Raw genomic sequence first — 16,765 nt, forward strand, 5'->3', positions numbered from 1 at the left:
ATTCTCCCTTAGTGTACTCAAACAGACATCAGCGTGTGGCAACTAGGGGGTTTTCACAGTAACCTCATTGCCATGTTAATGTTAGCCTACTTATGACACTGATAAATAAACTTTCAAGCATTGCTGTGCATTTGTTCTGAATATATAAAACAGAATTAAAGCATCTCCTTAGACAGAAATATCACATGCATCTTTTTTTCCTCAGCTCTGTTTGGAAACCTCATTTTTTGCTCTCAAGTCTCAGTCAGAAACTGACACTGAGGCTGGTAGATTTCCAAATAATGAAATAACCCTCATTGGTGAAATTTCTGGGAATATTGGCATACCCCATGTTCACCAAATTTTACTCCCACTCAACATAGCCTACAGGTAATTAAAATTGAAAATTAAATCATAAAAAATTGAATACGTATTTGTGAACATGTTTTAATTGATTTAGAGCACACTGATCAACATTGTTTTCAAGACTAATCCCTTTGCAGTCTATCGTATCAATGTAAGTATGAAAGATCCATGTCTACACGAGAGATTTGAGACAGAATTTTACGCAGCCCAGAGATGGGTTTGGATGCAGGGAGTTGTGGTGTGATTGGGCAAAAAGGAAATCTTGTTGCCTTCCCACCTCCTTCCAAATTAGTCTGCAGTGGAAAGGCTCAAAAGGTGGTTTGGAAGCCAATTGAGGTGCGAATGTGGCCACTTAAGGAGTTGATCCTGCTACCACTGGTATTTAACCAGGGGCGGGCGGGGGCCACACTATGTGGGCCTTCACCAGAAAGGCTCAGTCATGTAGGCCTGAGACCTAATTGGAGAGATCAGTCCTTGGTATGACAAAAGCACCCATGCTCAGGAACAGACAGGCCTAGAGTAAGAGTCTCACCCCACTCCTCCCTGCCCCTGCCCCACAACCTTTTCCATTTAATCTCTCACTGTGGTCTTCATCTGGCCCTGGTGAACCCACTTGACTCACCTGGGGCTCTAGTGATGATTCTTGGGATAGGCACACTGTAGGATTGGCAGTGATCACCACTCTCTGAAGCGCTGCTGGTACTAGAGATGTGTCAGTTTCTGATTTGCCAGTAGCTCTTAGCCATCTGACAGCCTCGCATCCCCAACCCTACCATGTCCACTAAATTCCACACCTGATATTTTACATTTTGAAGCTGCAGATCTAACATCAGATATATGAATGTGCACTTCAAAATACACTGCATTCCATGCCTTGATACAGTGATTTGAAGCTGTCATTTATTTTGTAATTCATTATCTACTATGTACACTGCAACATTTGACAATTACTAAGCTGTTAACTGATTTATTGCATCAGATCCATATTCAGAAATGAAGACCGCCCCTGTTAAGTCAGCATAAAGTGAAGGTACTTAACCATTATTCTAACCTGAAATATTTGACCATAGAAATCATAGAATCTGTATGAAGGAGGCCATTCAGCCCATCGAATCTGCACAATCCCACTTGGTCCTATCCCCGTAACCCCACGTATTTACCCCGCTAATCCCTCCTACACATCCTGGGACATTAAGGGCCAATCCTCCTAATCTGTGAAGATTTGGACTGTGGGAGGAAATTGGAGCAGCTGGAGGAACCAATGCAGACATGGGTAGAATGTGCAAACTCCACACAGTGACCCAAATCAGGCATCGAATCCAGATCCCTGGAGCTGTGAGGCGGCAATGCTAACCAGTCTGCCACATCATGATATTCACGAGACTGTGGAAATAAACCTTCAGAAAAAAATATGTACCAGAACAGAGTCTAACTACTTCACAATGGAAAGGTATTAAGTAATTCAGTAATTAATTCCTTCAAAAACCTAACTTATACAAATGTTAATGATAATTTTGAAATAATGCTGAAATTAAAAAGAAATGTAAGGTTCAAAAGAAACAAAATGTTAATGAAAAGCACTTGCAAGCTAATTACCAGATGCTATTCTTTCCACATAATATATACAATTGATTTTGTTGAGCAAGAGCGCACAAGAAAAATTCTCCCGGAATGAATTGTTTTATTAACAGGGCTTATCAAATATAAATGAAGTTTCACACTATGCATCTTTCTCTTCAGAATTCTAAGTAAAAGTTATTTTTAGGCATTTTATTTAGAACTTAATGCTGTAGCATCTTACAGTTGCTCCAATTTATTTGCATATATTTCTATGCATATATAAATAATATTTATTCTTAGTCTTGGAAGACGTTAAAACTTCACAGCAGAGGTCAATTTTAAGACCAAGTTGGTTCTGTTATATTTCTGATTCCCATTATTTGCCCCTGAACTTTGATTTGTCAAGAGGAACTAGTGATGAAAGCAAGCACTGAAGTGCACAGACCAAGCTCTCATTAAATTAATTACTGCTGCATGTTTCATATTTATGAGAATGATTTTTTTTTAAGAGTTAGACCTTCAGCTTTATGTTGCAGCAATTGGATAATTTTGTTACACCAATGGAATGCTGCTGTGTTGATGCAGAGAATCATCAGTCTGAAATTCTGATGGTGTGATCACAGCGACAGAGTAGGACTTTGGTCACATTGACTTTGGACTTTCTGACACATAAACTTCACAGTCAACCAAATCAAACACAAATAAATGTGCAGCTGTAGCCTGCAACGTTTCAGGTCTGTGGTATCTAGGTGAGACTCACAACATTATGATTTTATGGGGATTATTCTGCGAATCATAAATGGGTAAAAGGGAGGGCACTCAAAAAGTACCGGGCAGAAGGGAAGTGAGGGAGGGGGATATATAGAGTGGGGTGGAGGAGGGGATTCAAGGAAGGTGATAAGGTAAGAAAAAAGTTGGTAAGAAGAGAAAATATGTCTCAAAGATATCTGCAGAAGATTTGAAGACCTGGTCTGCCAGCAAGGTGACAACTTGGATGATTTGGAAGGTAACCAAAACCAAGAAATGCATTGCAAACCTCCACTGGGGAATTGAGCAGGAGAGTTGGTTTGTTTGAGTTCCAGGGCAAGAATCCCATTAAAATTAGTTAGTGCCATATTCTCAAATCCTTTGCAATGACACAGGAAGTTTAATGATGGAAATAGTGCAGCTAAGGTAAAGTATTTGCTTGCCTTTCCTGGCTGTTTGTTACAGTAATACAGTCTTCATCATTCATCACCATCAGAGTAGCAACAGAGTCAAACATGTATCTGACAATGGGCAACAGATGCCCTGCAGAAAGCAGGTCTGGACTCCAGTGACTGTGAACTCAGAGCTCTGGGATAAAGCTCTAAAAAGATGCTGCTGAAGTATTACAGTATGACAGGAAACTAAGGACTGCCCCAGAACACTTGAGACAGAAGGCAGGGCCCAAAGTTAAGTCCAATGCCAATCACCATGTAAATATCAAAGAAGGAATTGGTATAAAGCTGTACTACTTGGAGTAGTTGGCAAAACCAGGAACATTTACATGCAGCTATCCTGATAGATAAGTTTCCAGATTGGTTCGAACATCCAAAAGATGTTTTGACCAATGACTCTCAAGTTATAGAGAGAGTGATGGAAGGTAGCCTTTAAGAGCTTCAGATTGGCATCCCACAGGGTTTTTCTGATCTAACTGGTAAGATGAGCTCTACGTTCTCTCCAGGACCCAACAAAGCCAAACTTTGTGATACATTTCCCTCTCTTCAAGACACCTGATGTGAACTTTCCAGATGGGCTTCACATGGATGTCAGAATTCAGGACCAAGTTGTCTGCAGATAGCAGCAATGACAGAATCTACTGAGGTGTCTTTCCTGAACTCATGGAAAGCTCACCTCACTCAGCAGAGGGTTGTGATACATGATATCACAGTGCAGCAAAGCACTACCAACATTCCTGGCCAATATCACCACAGCCTATCATAGCTTTAATAGCAGCACACAGGCACCAGAAGTAGACACGGTAGAAGCACAGCAAAAATATACATGTGCACAATAAAACCACATTAGATATAAAGTCTAGCATTGTGAAAGAAGGCTGTTCTTTGCACCTTTGGGACGGTATGATGGTAATGGAACACAGTTCTTTGTTTCTTTACATTTTTTGCCTTCTTAAGCAGGCTTCTTCTGAAATATCATTGAAGGAGTGGAATGATTTAGAAAGATAACTTGGACTTCATTACCAACAGAGGACACAAACAACATGTCCTGACATATACATGAGTAAGGACCTCGGCTTGGCTAGAAAGGTGTTCTCCTAATTTAGTCATCCTTCAGGGAACCTTTATCTTCAAGGTCTTTGTCATTTCCTTTTCTCCTTGCTTATGTGCCATTGATATATGGGAATGCCTATTACGCCAATGGGAACCTGCTAGTGGGGGCTTAATTATGAAAACATCAGAGTCAAAGCTGATCTCTAACTGAACTGCACAAACACAGGTTGCATAATTCCCATTCAGTTGCATGGATGAGGTTTTTATTTCTCCAACCACTCCATTCTGGTTATTCAGACCAAAATTGCAGACATTCAAAGCTTGTGAACTCAAGTACTTTCTAATTTAACTGTCAAAACGATACCCATTCTACAAATTGAAATTAAATCCTGTGCATCTATGGCATAAAACTTGAACTGCTGGAAGGTTACAGTGTCCTCATTACACCATTATTTGTACTCTGTACCCCAGGTATTTTCAAATAGGTATAAGCCTGAAGTGTCTGACTTATACCCCAAATTCCAGTCCCCAAATCCCAGAACCAAACTATTTTTGCACCAAACACTATTGGAATACCAGGCACATTAGGTTAAATTCCCCAAAACAAGATGTCAGCAGGTGAAATATAATAATGAATACCTGTCGAATGTGGTGGAGGGCCACAAAGCAACACAACTCCTTGTCCCTCTCGGACAGACACATTATTTCTTGATTTTCCTTTGAAGTTTTCAAGATCTGCACAAGAATGAAAGAGAATGCCACACATAAAATTACATTACATTGAAATCAACTTTTTTTTTAAATTGAAAACATACTAAAAAAGATTTAAAGAATATTTGAAAGACACACCATATATCTGTGATATATTAGAAGACTTGCATTATAATGCACACTGTGTGTTACCTGTCCCACTTTAGATATCCTCTGGCTCATCAACACCACAGGGGATATGGCATTCTGCTCTAAATAATGCATCAGTGCATAAACTGTGGATACAAATGTTATGTTTTCACACTATGTTGTGTGTTCAGCCTTTAAAAATGCATGAGTACTCACCAAGTTAAATCAGGGATCCCAAAAGAATTGTGCATAAATGAGGTGGTTTGAAAAATACAGAAGTAGTAAGTTGCAATTATACCGCATGTTATCTGGGGTTGGCTCCTGTTATATGGGCTGATGGTGAGAGGCTGCATTGGTCCTCAGAGTTATTTGTTCAGGGGCGCAAAATAACATCCAGAATTCCCATATCTCATTCCTATCCAACAATGGCTTCTATTAGTTTTCCTGGGGCAAAATCAAGGTCTGGCTTAGTCTTAATAGCCCCCACAGAAAGTTGAACAACAAAAATATTCATTTTTCAGGTTTATGCAGAAAGGCTATCTCATTTAACAGATTGCCTGGATTAATATTTAGAGACATGCCCAGTTCAAAACAAATGATTGTGATCGTTGGAGATTATTCATCTCAATTTCAGGATATCGCTGCAGGAGTTCCACATGGTAGTGTTCTAGGCTCAACCATCTTCTATAATAATGACCTTTCCTCCTTCATGAGACCAGAAGCTTGTTGATAATTACGTCTCTTCATCACCATTCACAAACTCCCCAGAGTCTGAAGCAGTCTATGTCCTTTCTAGTAAGGCCAAGACAGGCTTGGGCTGATAATTGGCCTGTGATACTCAGGCCACACAAGTGCCAAGCAATAACCATCTCCAGCAAGAGATAATCCATTATCCATCCTTGCCATTTAATGGCTTTACCATCACTAAATCCCCCACTATCAACGTCCTGGGTATTATCATTGACTGGATATTGAACTGGACATGCCATATAAATATTGTGGCTACAAGAGGTGGCCAGAGACTGGGAATTCTGCAGCAAGTGACTCTTCTCCTGACTCTCCAAAGTCTATCCACCATCTACAAGACACAAGTCAAGAGTGTGATGAAAAATTCTCAACTTGCCTGAATGAATACAGCTGTGACAATACTCAACCAATTAAACATCATCCAGAAGAAAAGCAGCCTGCTTGACTTGCCCCCACCCACCACCTTCAACATTCACTCCCATCATCACTGGCACACAGTGACAGTATTGTAAGCTACCTTCGAGATTCATTGCAGTAACTGACTAAGGCTTCTTCCACAGCATGTTCTAAACCTGTGACCTCTACCACCTAAACAGACAAGGCTAACAGGTGACAGGAACACCAACAACTGAAAGTTGCCCTCTAAACCACACACCATTCTGACTTGGAACAATTTTGCCACTCCTTTACCATCACTGGGTCAGAATTCTGGAACTTAGCCACGGTAAATGTGTGGGGTTACAGGCACAGGGCCGAGGAGATGGCGTGGGCTCTTTCGGAGAGTCAGTACAGACCCGATGGGCTGGATGGCTTCTTTCTGAACTCTAGGGATACTATGTGGATACACTTACACTGCATAGGCTGCAGCTGTTCAAGAAAGTGACATACCCCACCTTTTCAAGGGCAATTAGGGATGAACAATAACTGCTGGCCTAGTCAGTGACACCCCTAATCCATGAAAGAAAAAACTCTTGACTCTTCAGTCATGCAAAGATAAGAGTTTTACTGATCCATCTCTTTCCTGAATTTGATCATCAAGAAACTCTTCCATCACCGTGTTATATCTATATGTGACATTATCTTGAAGTATTTTCATTTTCCTCCACTCCCAAAGACATTGTTGTCAAAATATAGTTTTGTGGCAGCAACCAATTTCCTTCACCTGGTTTAAGCAACCAGGTTTCATGTATGAGCCTGCAGAGCCACTGATGTGCCATTTACCACTGCTGTGCTCTTGACTATGTGTTAAAAGACAATAAGCTTATTCACTCAGAAGTTGATGGCAAACCCTGGAAAATGATACTGTCTATAACTGCTCAGCTCATGCGCTATTATAAATAAATAAACATCACAGTGAACAGATAAGTGAATAGATACATGGAACTAATTTATGTAGTTCCCTCTGAGCTGGAGACAATGATTACTTATATCATGGTAACAAAATAACTCACATTTTAAACACAATTGTTCAGTTTAGTACAGTCCTCAAATTTTTCTCAAATTAATCTGCATGTAATAGTCTGATTAGTCTGAACAATTTTTTTTAACAAAGTATGATAGAGACATCTTTTCCAATAGTATTCTAATTATTAATCTAAATGGAATAAATTCTTAATAAATAAATGCTTTAATCATGATTATAGTATTGGAGCCTACTGAAGAATTTGTGCATCAACAGTCTTATGAAAAAGTGTGCGTAAATTCTCCAACGTTTATCCAGATAATTCATAATCTTAGCATTCTGTTTTACCATTAGCTGAGTTTCCTCTCGGTCAGAAAGATTTCATTTCACCTTTAACAGAAATATTAAATCTGTGTTCCCGCCAAAGCCCAATAGATGCTGAAAATCTCACGTATACCTCATCCCACATCCAGACACAATTATTTCAAAACTGACTGGCCTCTCTTATTTCACCTTCGGATAATGCAAGCTCACCTAAACCTTTGCTTTCTGCATCCCATCACATGCTGAGGTTTACTTACCCAACACCTCTGCAATCACGAACCTGCATTGGCTTCACTCACCCAAGAGCTCCAAGTTATATTCTCAACCTTGTGTTTTAATTTCATCAGGTTTCACCCCTCTCCATTTTTGTAATGTCATCCTGTCCCATGAGATACCCATCCCAGCACTCTCCATATTACTGGTTCTGGCCTCTCATATATGTCACCTCTTCCCTACTTGCAGCAGCCATGCCTAGGTCCTATTTTTTGTAATTCTTTTCCAAAGCCACTTCACTGCTAAAATACTCCAAAAAACCCCACCACCTTTATCCTAGGCTTTGGCCTCCCCTCCAATCAAATTTTTTATTGGCTAGGTGTATGTTTTTGTTTGCTTTCGCTCTTATGAAGTGTCTTCTAACAATTTTCTGCAAAATGCAAGTTGTCGCTGCTGTTGAATTCTACAAAGTGATTCACCACAAGGATCTCTCAATACTGTATTTAGAAATATGTTAATAACATTAAGTCATTGTCATGCAGTTCAACAGAATAAAGCAGATGCAAAATTGAACAGTAACATTTTGATTATTACAACGAAGTGCACATGACCTTGATCAAAATCATATGATGTTACAAGATGAATATTAATCTATAACATGACTGTGCATAAGCATTTCAATTCATTTAAATTCTAGAAAATTGGATCTCAATTTTTCAGTGTAGTGGTAATATCTCTTCTCATTAATATAGATATAAAATTTTATGATCCTATGTAGACATATGCTGATGCAATAAATCTCACTGGAGAACTCCAATAGTGCATTCAAAGAAAAGATTTTTTGATCTATTAATTATTTGAACATAGCCAACATAATCCATCAAAACCTGTAGTGATTCTCTCGATATGCTGGGAGCTGTTTGCATTGCTGATTTTAAAGCAATTTTTAAATAATTCACAGCTAGGCTTTTTGACTGACTTGTCATTGAGATATTTTAATTTATCTCAACGTGGAAGTAATTAAAATAGCTACTTTTTTGAAATTTTCCATTTTGCTTTTTCTGATTTTATTCACATTGTCTGTGTTAAGAGCTGTAGGCCGCACGATGCCATACAATATTTCTGCACAGTATGTACAGGCAGCCGTAATAGAAGACGTCAGATACTGCCAAAGCAAAATATGTTTCCTTGATACGGGGCCTGCGGCAATATAGTGAGTAAACAACAAGACTTAAAATTGCTGCTAGCAGGGAGGAAGTATTGCCTGAGAGGCCAGGGTATATACAATGGAGTGCACTGAGATCGGGCTTTTTCTTTTACTATCAGCTCAAATAAAAGATCAAATGCAAAGCAATCTTCAAATTAGAATTAATTAAAATTTAGAATTAGAATTTGGTTAAATGCATAACTTATTGTTATCCTGAGAATGAGTAGATCAGACAGTTTGACAGTAATTTGTATTTAGATAATGCCATAAGTGTGACAAGCTTTTCGCAGCAGTGTGTCCCAAGTAAAATTTGATACAAAGACAGAGACAGTGACCTTAGGATAGGTGATCAAAAACTTGGTTGAACAGATAGATTTTAAGAAGAATCTTGAAGTGGGAAAGAGGTGGAGAGGTAGAGGGGTTTCGGGAGGGAATTCCAGAACAAATTGATTTCAGAGTTGAAGGCACAGCTGATTACCATGACCTGATTAAAATCAGAGGTCTCAGGAGGCCAGAATTGGAGGAGTGCAGGTATCTTTAAGAGCTGCACAGTTTGACAAGGTTGGGAGAGGGAGAGGGAAAGGGGTTTGTAAAACAAAATGAGAACTTTAAAAGAGAGGCATCAGATCAGGAACCAATGTAGCTCAACAAACATACAGATGATGGGGGAAACTGAACTTGGTGTGAATCGAACACAGGTGGTCAAAATTTGAACGAGTATTAGAAAGCATTGGAATTGACAACTCTTGTGGTAACAAAGGCATGGATGAGGGTTTGTTTAGAGATGAGTTGAGGCAGGATGGAATCAGGCAATATTACGGAAGTAAATATAGCCAGTTTTGGAGTGGATGATATGTGGTCAGAATCTCATCTTTACGCCAAATAGATCGCCACAGTTATGGCCAGTCCTGTTCAGCATCAGACAATTGCCAAGGGAAATGATTGAGTCAATGAATAAGGAACAAAGTTTCTGGCAGGGACCGAAAGTAATGGCTTTGATCTTCTAATAGTTACTTGGAGGAAATTTCAGCTCATCCAGTCGAGATGTCAGACAAGCAGACTTACCATTTAAACATGGTAGAGGGTTATGAATGGCGATAAAACTGAGTAGAATCTAGTATGTAGAATTCACGAATACATAAAACTACAAATTAGCTAAGAACACAGAATTTTAAGTGACGCAAATTAAGTCTGATATCTCAAATAGTCATCAGCTTATGACTCCTCTGAAACCCATTTATCCTTCTCTTTTGCGACATCCATCAGCTCCCTTCCCTCCAAAGCACAGTTCATTACATTTTCAAGCTAATGATACTGTTTTCTTCAAAGGTCTTTATTGCCAATTTATGGTACAATGCTTCCCTTTCTGACTGGGATGAAAATGGCATAGCACAGATATCCTTTAGTCTAATTTATCATTTACATAATACTTCTATTCTTTGAAAAAAATCTTTATGTTCAGAAGGTGCTAGTCACTCTCAAAGTATTGGCCTCAGTTCTGCAGAGTTTGGTATCCAGCCAGCAGGCCTGAATTTCAGTATGGGCTCCTGAATCACTGCTGCTCAACATACTGCTCACCAACATTGGAGGGAGGGAGACGGGGGTGGGGATGGGGATGGGGGAGGGGGGAGAGGAGAGGAAGGTGGGGGGACAGGCGGTGGGGGTGGGGTGAGAAGGGCTGGAGGACAGAGGGGTGGGGGAGAGGAGGGTATGGGAGGGGGGAGGGGGTGGGGGGGAAAGGGGATGGGGGAAAGCGTGGAGGGGGGGAGGGTTAAGGGGGGTGGGGGAGAGAGACAAAGAGGGAGAGAGAGGGAGGCCAGGAGGCTGCATTGTTGAGGCTTCATGTGAAGGGAGATTTGGAAGGGTGAAGTGAAAAGACAAGGCAGTGGAGCCAGGTAGAATTGTGAGCAATGATAGTCTCTTCCTGTCACACTCTGGTTAAGCAAACAATCATAAGGGTACACCAGCAAATAAGGTCAGAGTAATGAATGGTTAAAAAGACAAAATTAAAGGCTTTTTATCTGAATGGATATCGTATTCATCAAAAGATGGATGACTTGTAAGCATAAGCCAGAATAAATGATAAGCATTGCAGTGACATGGCTGCAAGGTGACCTGAATTTTCAAGAATATTTGACATCTTCAAAGAAGGACAGGAAAGGGAGACAGGTGGCAGAACAGCTTTGTTAATTGAGTATGAGAATAGAACAGTAGTGACAAATGACTAGAGATCCAAGGATCAATATTTAGAAATAGCAAATATGTGAAATAATTGATGAGAGTGGCTTACGGGTCCCCCTGACGGTAGTTACAATTTAAGACAGATTACAAATCAAGAAAAAATGAAGTTTGTCAGAAAGGTGTGGAGATTTTAATCTTCATGTGGATTAGAAAAATGAAAATCAGCAAAGTAGCCTGAAGGATGACTTCATAGATTGTACTCATGACAGTTTCTTAGAACAATTTGTTTGAGGTTAATTCAAACCAGGGAACAGGCTATTATAGACTTTCTAATATGTGATGAGACAGAATTAGTGATCTCATAGTAACGAACCCTTGAGGTAAGAGTGATCATAGCATGGTAAATTTATATTTAGTTTGAGGATGAGAAATTTGTGTTTAAAACTCATGTCTTTAACTTTAATAAAAGCAATTCAGGGGCATGAAGACAGAGTTGGATAAAATGGATGGGAAATTAGGTTAGCAGGTAAGACGGTAGAGAAGCAGTGGCAGACATTTAAGGAGCTAGTTCATAACACTCAAAAATCTATCAAAAAAGAAATGCATTAATAAAAGATGAACCATCTAATTTAGGATTTTAAAATCCAAATTCACCGTCATTGAATAGCAGTTCTTGAAATATCTAATTTAAACTTATACTAGGTTGCTCAAAATAAAAAAAACTCCAATTACACAGTTGCATCTTTTTTGGCACAATAGTTTTTAAATTAGAAGATATCTGGAAATAGAAAGAATGGTTTTGAAATTGCAGGAGTACATTCTACAATTTAGGCTTCTTTGTTCGACAGGATATCACAGATCTGAGCATGGATGTTAATATGCCTGAATTATGACAATAATAGATAGAACCTCACATGGGCTGGTAATGAGATGCACTAATCTTCATACTTGTATTATTGAATATGCTCTTGTTGTATAAAATCCCACACCACAAGCTTCATATGGTAAAATTTATTTGCACATGCAAATAAGCACCATGCCAACATTGGACCAAATAAAAGAATTGATTGTCAGAGTAATCTTATAAATTATTCACGCGTTGACCTAAAAACCAGCAAAATTTGACAGAAAGATCCTACTTGACTTGACTTCCTTGACTTTTCTTTTGGAAGAGATGACATGACATATCAAGAACTTCCAAAATTCACACAGAAGGCTATTAAGCTAGCTCATTGTGGTGGGGGCTTTGTAAAAAAAGACTTGAAACTAACCCAAAATTAGAGCAGCTGTTTGTTGAGTTATGTCAGGATTGAGAGGGAGTGAGTGAGGTGTGCGAGGAATGGTGGTAGGATCCCACTGATTCCAATTTAGAACTTGAACCTGCAAATTAATTACCAATTGAGTAAATTTGCAGATGATATCAAACTAGATGAAGTAATTACATCTGAAGCTGCATTTTAGGCATTATAACAGAATAAAAGTAAAAATGTGAACAGAATATACAGTGTGGCCCCATTATAACATGATGGTTGGGGTCCATAAAACGTTATCGTGAAAGAAGCGGGGTCGCACTAAATCTGGGTGCTATAGTTACGTTACAGACGATCTCGGCATCCGTCAGAACTCTGTTTGTTTATACAATCACGACACATTTCATTAACTTTTACAAACCTTTTGATTGGCAGGTCCAGGCTAGTTTAAAACAGGCAGTGGGGATGTTTATTTACACAAACACTTCCATGGTCCATTAACTGTGAAGTACTTCCTCTTTTGAACAACTGTCTAATGTAGTTTTTTTCTAGTGAGAACTCCTTTTATCTGAACTGGGCAAGGGGGGAAGCAAATGTTTTCTGTCCACAATTTCTTTCTAAGGCAGATTATTTTCGCTTTAGAAATAGATTGCAGTAACCAAAAACTTGTCAGTTCCCCGGAAAGAGCAAAACAAAGGTCCGATGGTTCATCGCGTTATATCCAAATTCACGTTAAATTGGAGGGCATAAAATTGGGACTTTGGGTATATAGGAATAATATAATGCTGAAGGTGCAAAATACTGCACACTTAGGAATATATGGACATAAAGTACTCCTGAATACAACTAAAATGATGAAGCATGATTTTGAAGGGGCGGCACGATGTTGGTGGGGCAGCACGGTGGCACAGTAGTTCGTACTGCTTCTTCACAGCTCCAGGGACTGGTGTTCGATTCCCAGCTTGGGTCATTGTCTGTGCGGATCCTCTGAGTGCTCTGGTCTCCTCCCACAATCCAAAGGACGTGCTGGTTAAGTGCATTGACCATGCTAAATTCTCCCTCGGAGTACCCGAACAAGCGCCAGTGCTTGTTCGGGTACGCCGAGGGGATTTTCACAGATAACTTCACTGCAGTGTTAATGTAAGCCTATTTGTCAAACGAATAATAAATAAACTTTAATCAGATGATTTGGGAGTTTCACTGCAATTGATGTTCAACAAAACAAACTGAACTTAATTTGAGTAACAAGGCAGGCAAGTACAAATCTGAGAAAGACATGTTGAAACTCTGTGGTGGTCATGGTCAGGCCAGACTTAGAATACTGTGTCCAGTTCTGGTCATGAAGACAGAAGGAAACGTTCAGGTAATGAAATCAGTTCAGAAGTGAACAGGTTGCTTGTTAGCTTAAAGAGAACTGAGTATGAAAAAAAGTGAAGCAATGGTGGTTTATCAGCCTGGAAAGCAGGAATACAAGGTGGAAAAAGCAAATACAGAAGGTTACTTCCCATTTTTGAGAAGGACAAAGGGGCACAGATTCTATGTAATAAACAATTAATTTAGGACTTAGGTCAGTTAGTTTTTTTTCATATTCTCAGTAATCAATACACGGAATAGGCTTCCAGGTAGAATTATAGCGTAATACCCTAAATCAGTTAACCAATAACGTGAAGTCATAATGGGTGGACAGTCAGGTCTCTCTCAACTGGTGAACTACAATTGGTTGAATGCTCTTATGCATCCATATTTAACATACGATCCTGTGAAAGGATCTTTATTTCACTGAATCATTGAGTTCACAAATATTTGGATGGATAGGGCTTATTAGGGAGAGTCAACATGGTTTTGTGCGTGGTAGGTCATGTTTAACCAATCTATTAGAGTTTTTTGAGGAGGTTATCAGGAAAGTGGATGAAGGGAAGGCAGTGGATGTTGTCTACATGGATTGAGTGAGGCTTTTGACAAGGTCCCACGTGGAAAGTTAGTTAGGAAGGTTCAGTCGTTAGGTATACATGGAGAGGTAGTAAATTGGATTAGACATTGGCTCAATGGAAGAAGCCAGCGAGTGGTAGTGGAGAATTGTTTTTCTGAGAGGAGGCCTGTGACTAGTGGTGTGCCACAGGGATCAGTGCTGGGTCCATTGTTGTTTGTCATTTACATCAATGATCTCGATGATAATGTGGTAAATTGGGTCAGCAAATTTGCTGATGATACATAGATTGGAGGTGTAGTGAACAGTGAGGAAGGTTTTCAAAGCTTGCAGAGGGATTTGGACCAGCTAGAAAAATGGGCTGAAAAAATGGCAGGTGGAGTTTAATGCAGACAAGTGTGAGGTATTGAACTTTGGAAGGACAAACCAAGGTAGAACATATAAGGTAAATGGTAGGACACTGAAGAGTGCAGTAGAACAGAGGGATCTAAAAGTGGCGTCACAGGTAGATAGGGTCATAAAGAATGCTTTTAGTACATTGGCCTTTATCAATCAAAGTATTGAGTGTAAGAATTGGAATGTTATGGTGAGGTTGTATAAGACATTGGTAAGGCCGAATTTAGAGTATTGTGTAGTTTTGGTCACTTAATTACAGGAAAGATATTAATAAGATTGAAAGAGTGCAGAGAAGGTTTACAAGGATGTTGCCGGGACTTGAGAAACTGAGTTACAGAGATAGATTGAATAGGTTAGGACTTTATTCCCTGGAACGTAGAAGAATGAGGGGAGATTTGATAGAGGAGTATAAAATTATGATGGGTATAGATAGAGTGAATGAAAGCAGGATTTTTCCACTGAGGTGAGGGGAGAAAAAAGACTAGAGGACATGGGTTAAGGATGAAGGGGGAAAAGTTTAAAGGGAATATTAGGGGGGAGGGAGGCTTCTTCACACATAGAGTGGTGGGAGTGTGGAATGAGCTGCCAGATGAAGTGGTAAATGCAGGCTTACTTTAACATTTAAGAAAAACCTGGACAGGTACATGGATGAGAGGAGTGTGGAGGGATATGGTCTAGGTGCAGGTCAGTGGGACTAGGCAGAAAAATGGTTCGGCACAGCCAAGAATGGCGAAAAGGCCTACTTCTGTGCTGTAATGTTGTATGGTTCTAATGGCTCAGACCTTCCAGTCTCCAGATCGTCAGAGACCAGATGCATGATCCAAGATGCAAGTCCTAACACTGACTCTCTGGGAATTGCCCAGGATGTACAAATTTCTGATGGGCTCCTTACGGCCCTCTGAAAATGTGTTCAACTCTGAGCTAGGGTCAGAGACTTCAGACAGTTGCAATGTAGCTTATCAGGGTAATTACATAAGAAATACTACTCAGAAAAATCCTAGACTAACTCCTGAGTAACTGGACAACTGCCCTCCCCCTTGCATTCATACTGACCCCTATCACGTCACCCTTCACCCGGACTACTCACCTCGAGACAGCTCTCGACCAAACCTGATTATCTCCAACACGACTTGACTAGTCCTGACACTACCCTGATCCACCTATCAACCTATCACCCTGCCGACCTGCCACTGGCTTACCTCACTAACCTATCATAGAAATCATAAAAATCCAGTCTACCATCCTGCTCATTCATCCAACCACCCATTTGACTAGCACCCGTTCATTAATATTCACATTGGACATTAAACTTCCCTTACATCAGCTCTTGCTGAAAAAAGGAGGCGTGGATCACCTGTTTTGATTGTCTTCATTGCTCTTGGAAAGAACCTCTGCGCTGAGGGAGTGCTTCTGCATCCTGGGTCAGAGGTCTCTCCTTTTTAAACCTAGCCAGGTAGATGGGCAGTTTTCAACTTGATCAGCATTAGATGCAAACGTTTTGATGCTGATCAAAAGATTTGGGCCAATGTGTTAACTTCGAGAAATACACCAGTGTATTTGAGGGCTGACCTTGTAATTGCATCCAATGGCCCACATTCTGCTGGACCACACAAAACATTCCCTACTATCTAATTAACATAAACTACTAAAGCTGCCTAATCCTGTGAGAGGGGAGGTACAGTTTTTAACTCCTATGCATAATTACAAAGCTTTAGAGCACAGGGGATTTTGCAAGCTTCATTTGAGTTGAAATCATTGTCTCAAATTGAAACGATTAGTGCTACTTATAGCGATATCACATTATAAAGGCAGGCTTCCTTTTTAGCACTTGATGTGTAAAAAAATTAACTGCCATATGGAGTATGTAAAGTTGATTGTGTGAAAATGTAGCTGAGGAAGAAGTTGATTAATATGCCTTGAAAACACTGAACATTTTAAAAAATGTCTGTTCTCTGCAGCAGCTATCATGTTGATTGTTCAACATGAAATGCTTCAGTGACTAAATCCATTAAATGAATTAATAAACAAATTAATGCATTAATTGAAAGACAAATCTTTTGAATATTCAATTTAACAAAGCAGCAACACAGAGGAGTTTACATATCCAATAGCCTGCATACT

At 39.7% G+C, this 16,765-nt stretch overlaps 1 protein-coding gene across 7 annotated transcripts in view; it reads right to left on the reverse strand.

The window, feature by feature from the left end:
* Positions 1–16,765, reverse strand: part of LOC145339265 (contactin-4-like) — a 2,278,868-nt gene that overhangs the window by 703,680 nt on the left and 1,558,423 nt on the right. For all 7 annotated transcript variants that reach the window (XM_080183699.1, XM_080183724.1, XM_080183676.1 and 4 more), the window contains one exon: positions 4,797–4,892. In XM_080183699.1, the coding sequence (XP_080039825.1) occupies positions 4,797–4,892 (96 nt within the window). The remainder of the gene's footprint in view (positions 1–4,796; positions 4,893–16,765) is intronic.

The sequence above is a fragment of the Carcharhinus amblyrhynchos genome, chromosome 3 (genome assembly GCF_965287045.1).
Source record: "Carcharhinus amblyrhynchos chromosome 3, sCarAmb.v2.hapA, whole genome shotgun sequence".
NCBI lineage: Eukaryota > Metazoa > Chordata > Chondrichthyes > Carcharhiniformes > Carcharhinidae > Carcharhinus > Carcharhinus amblyrhynchos.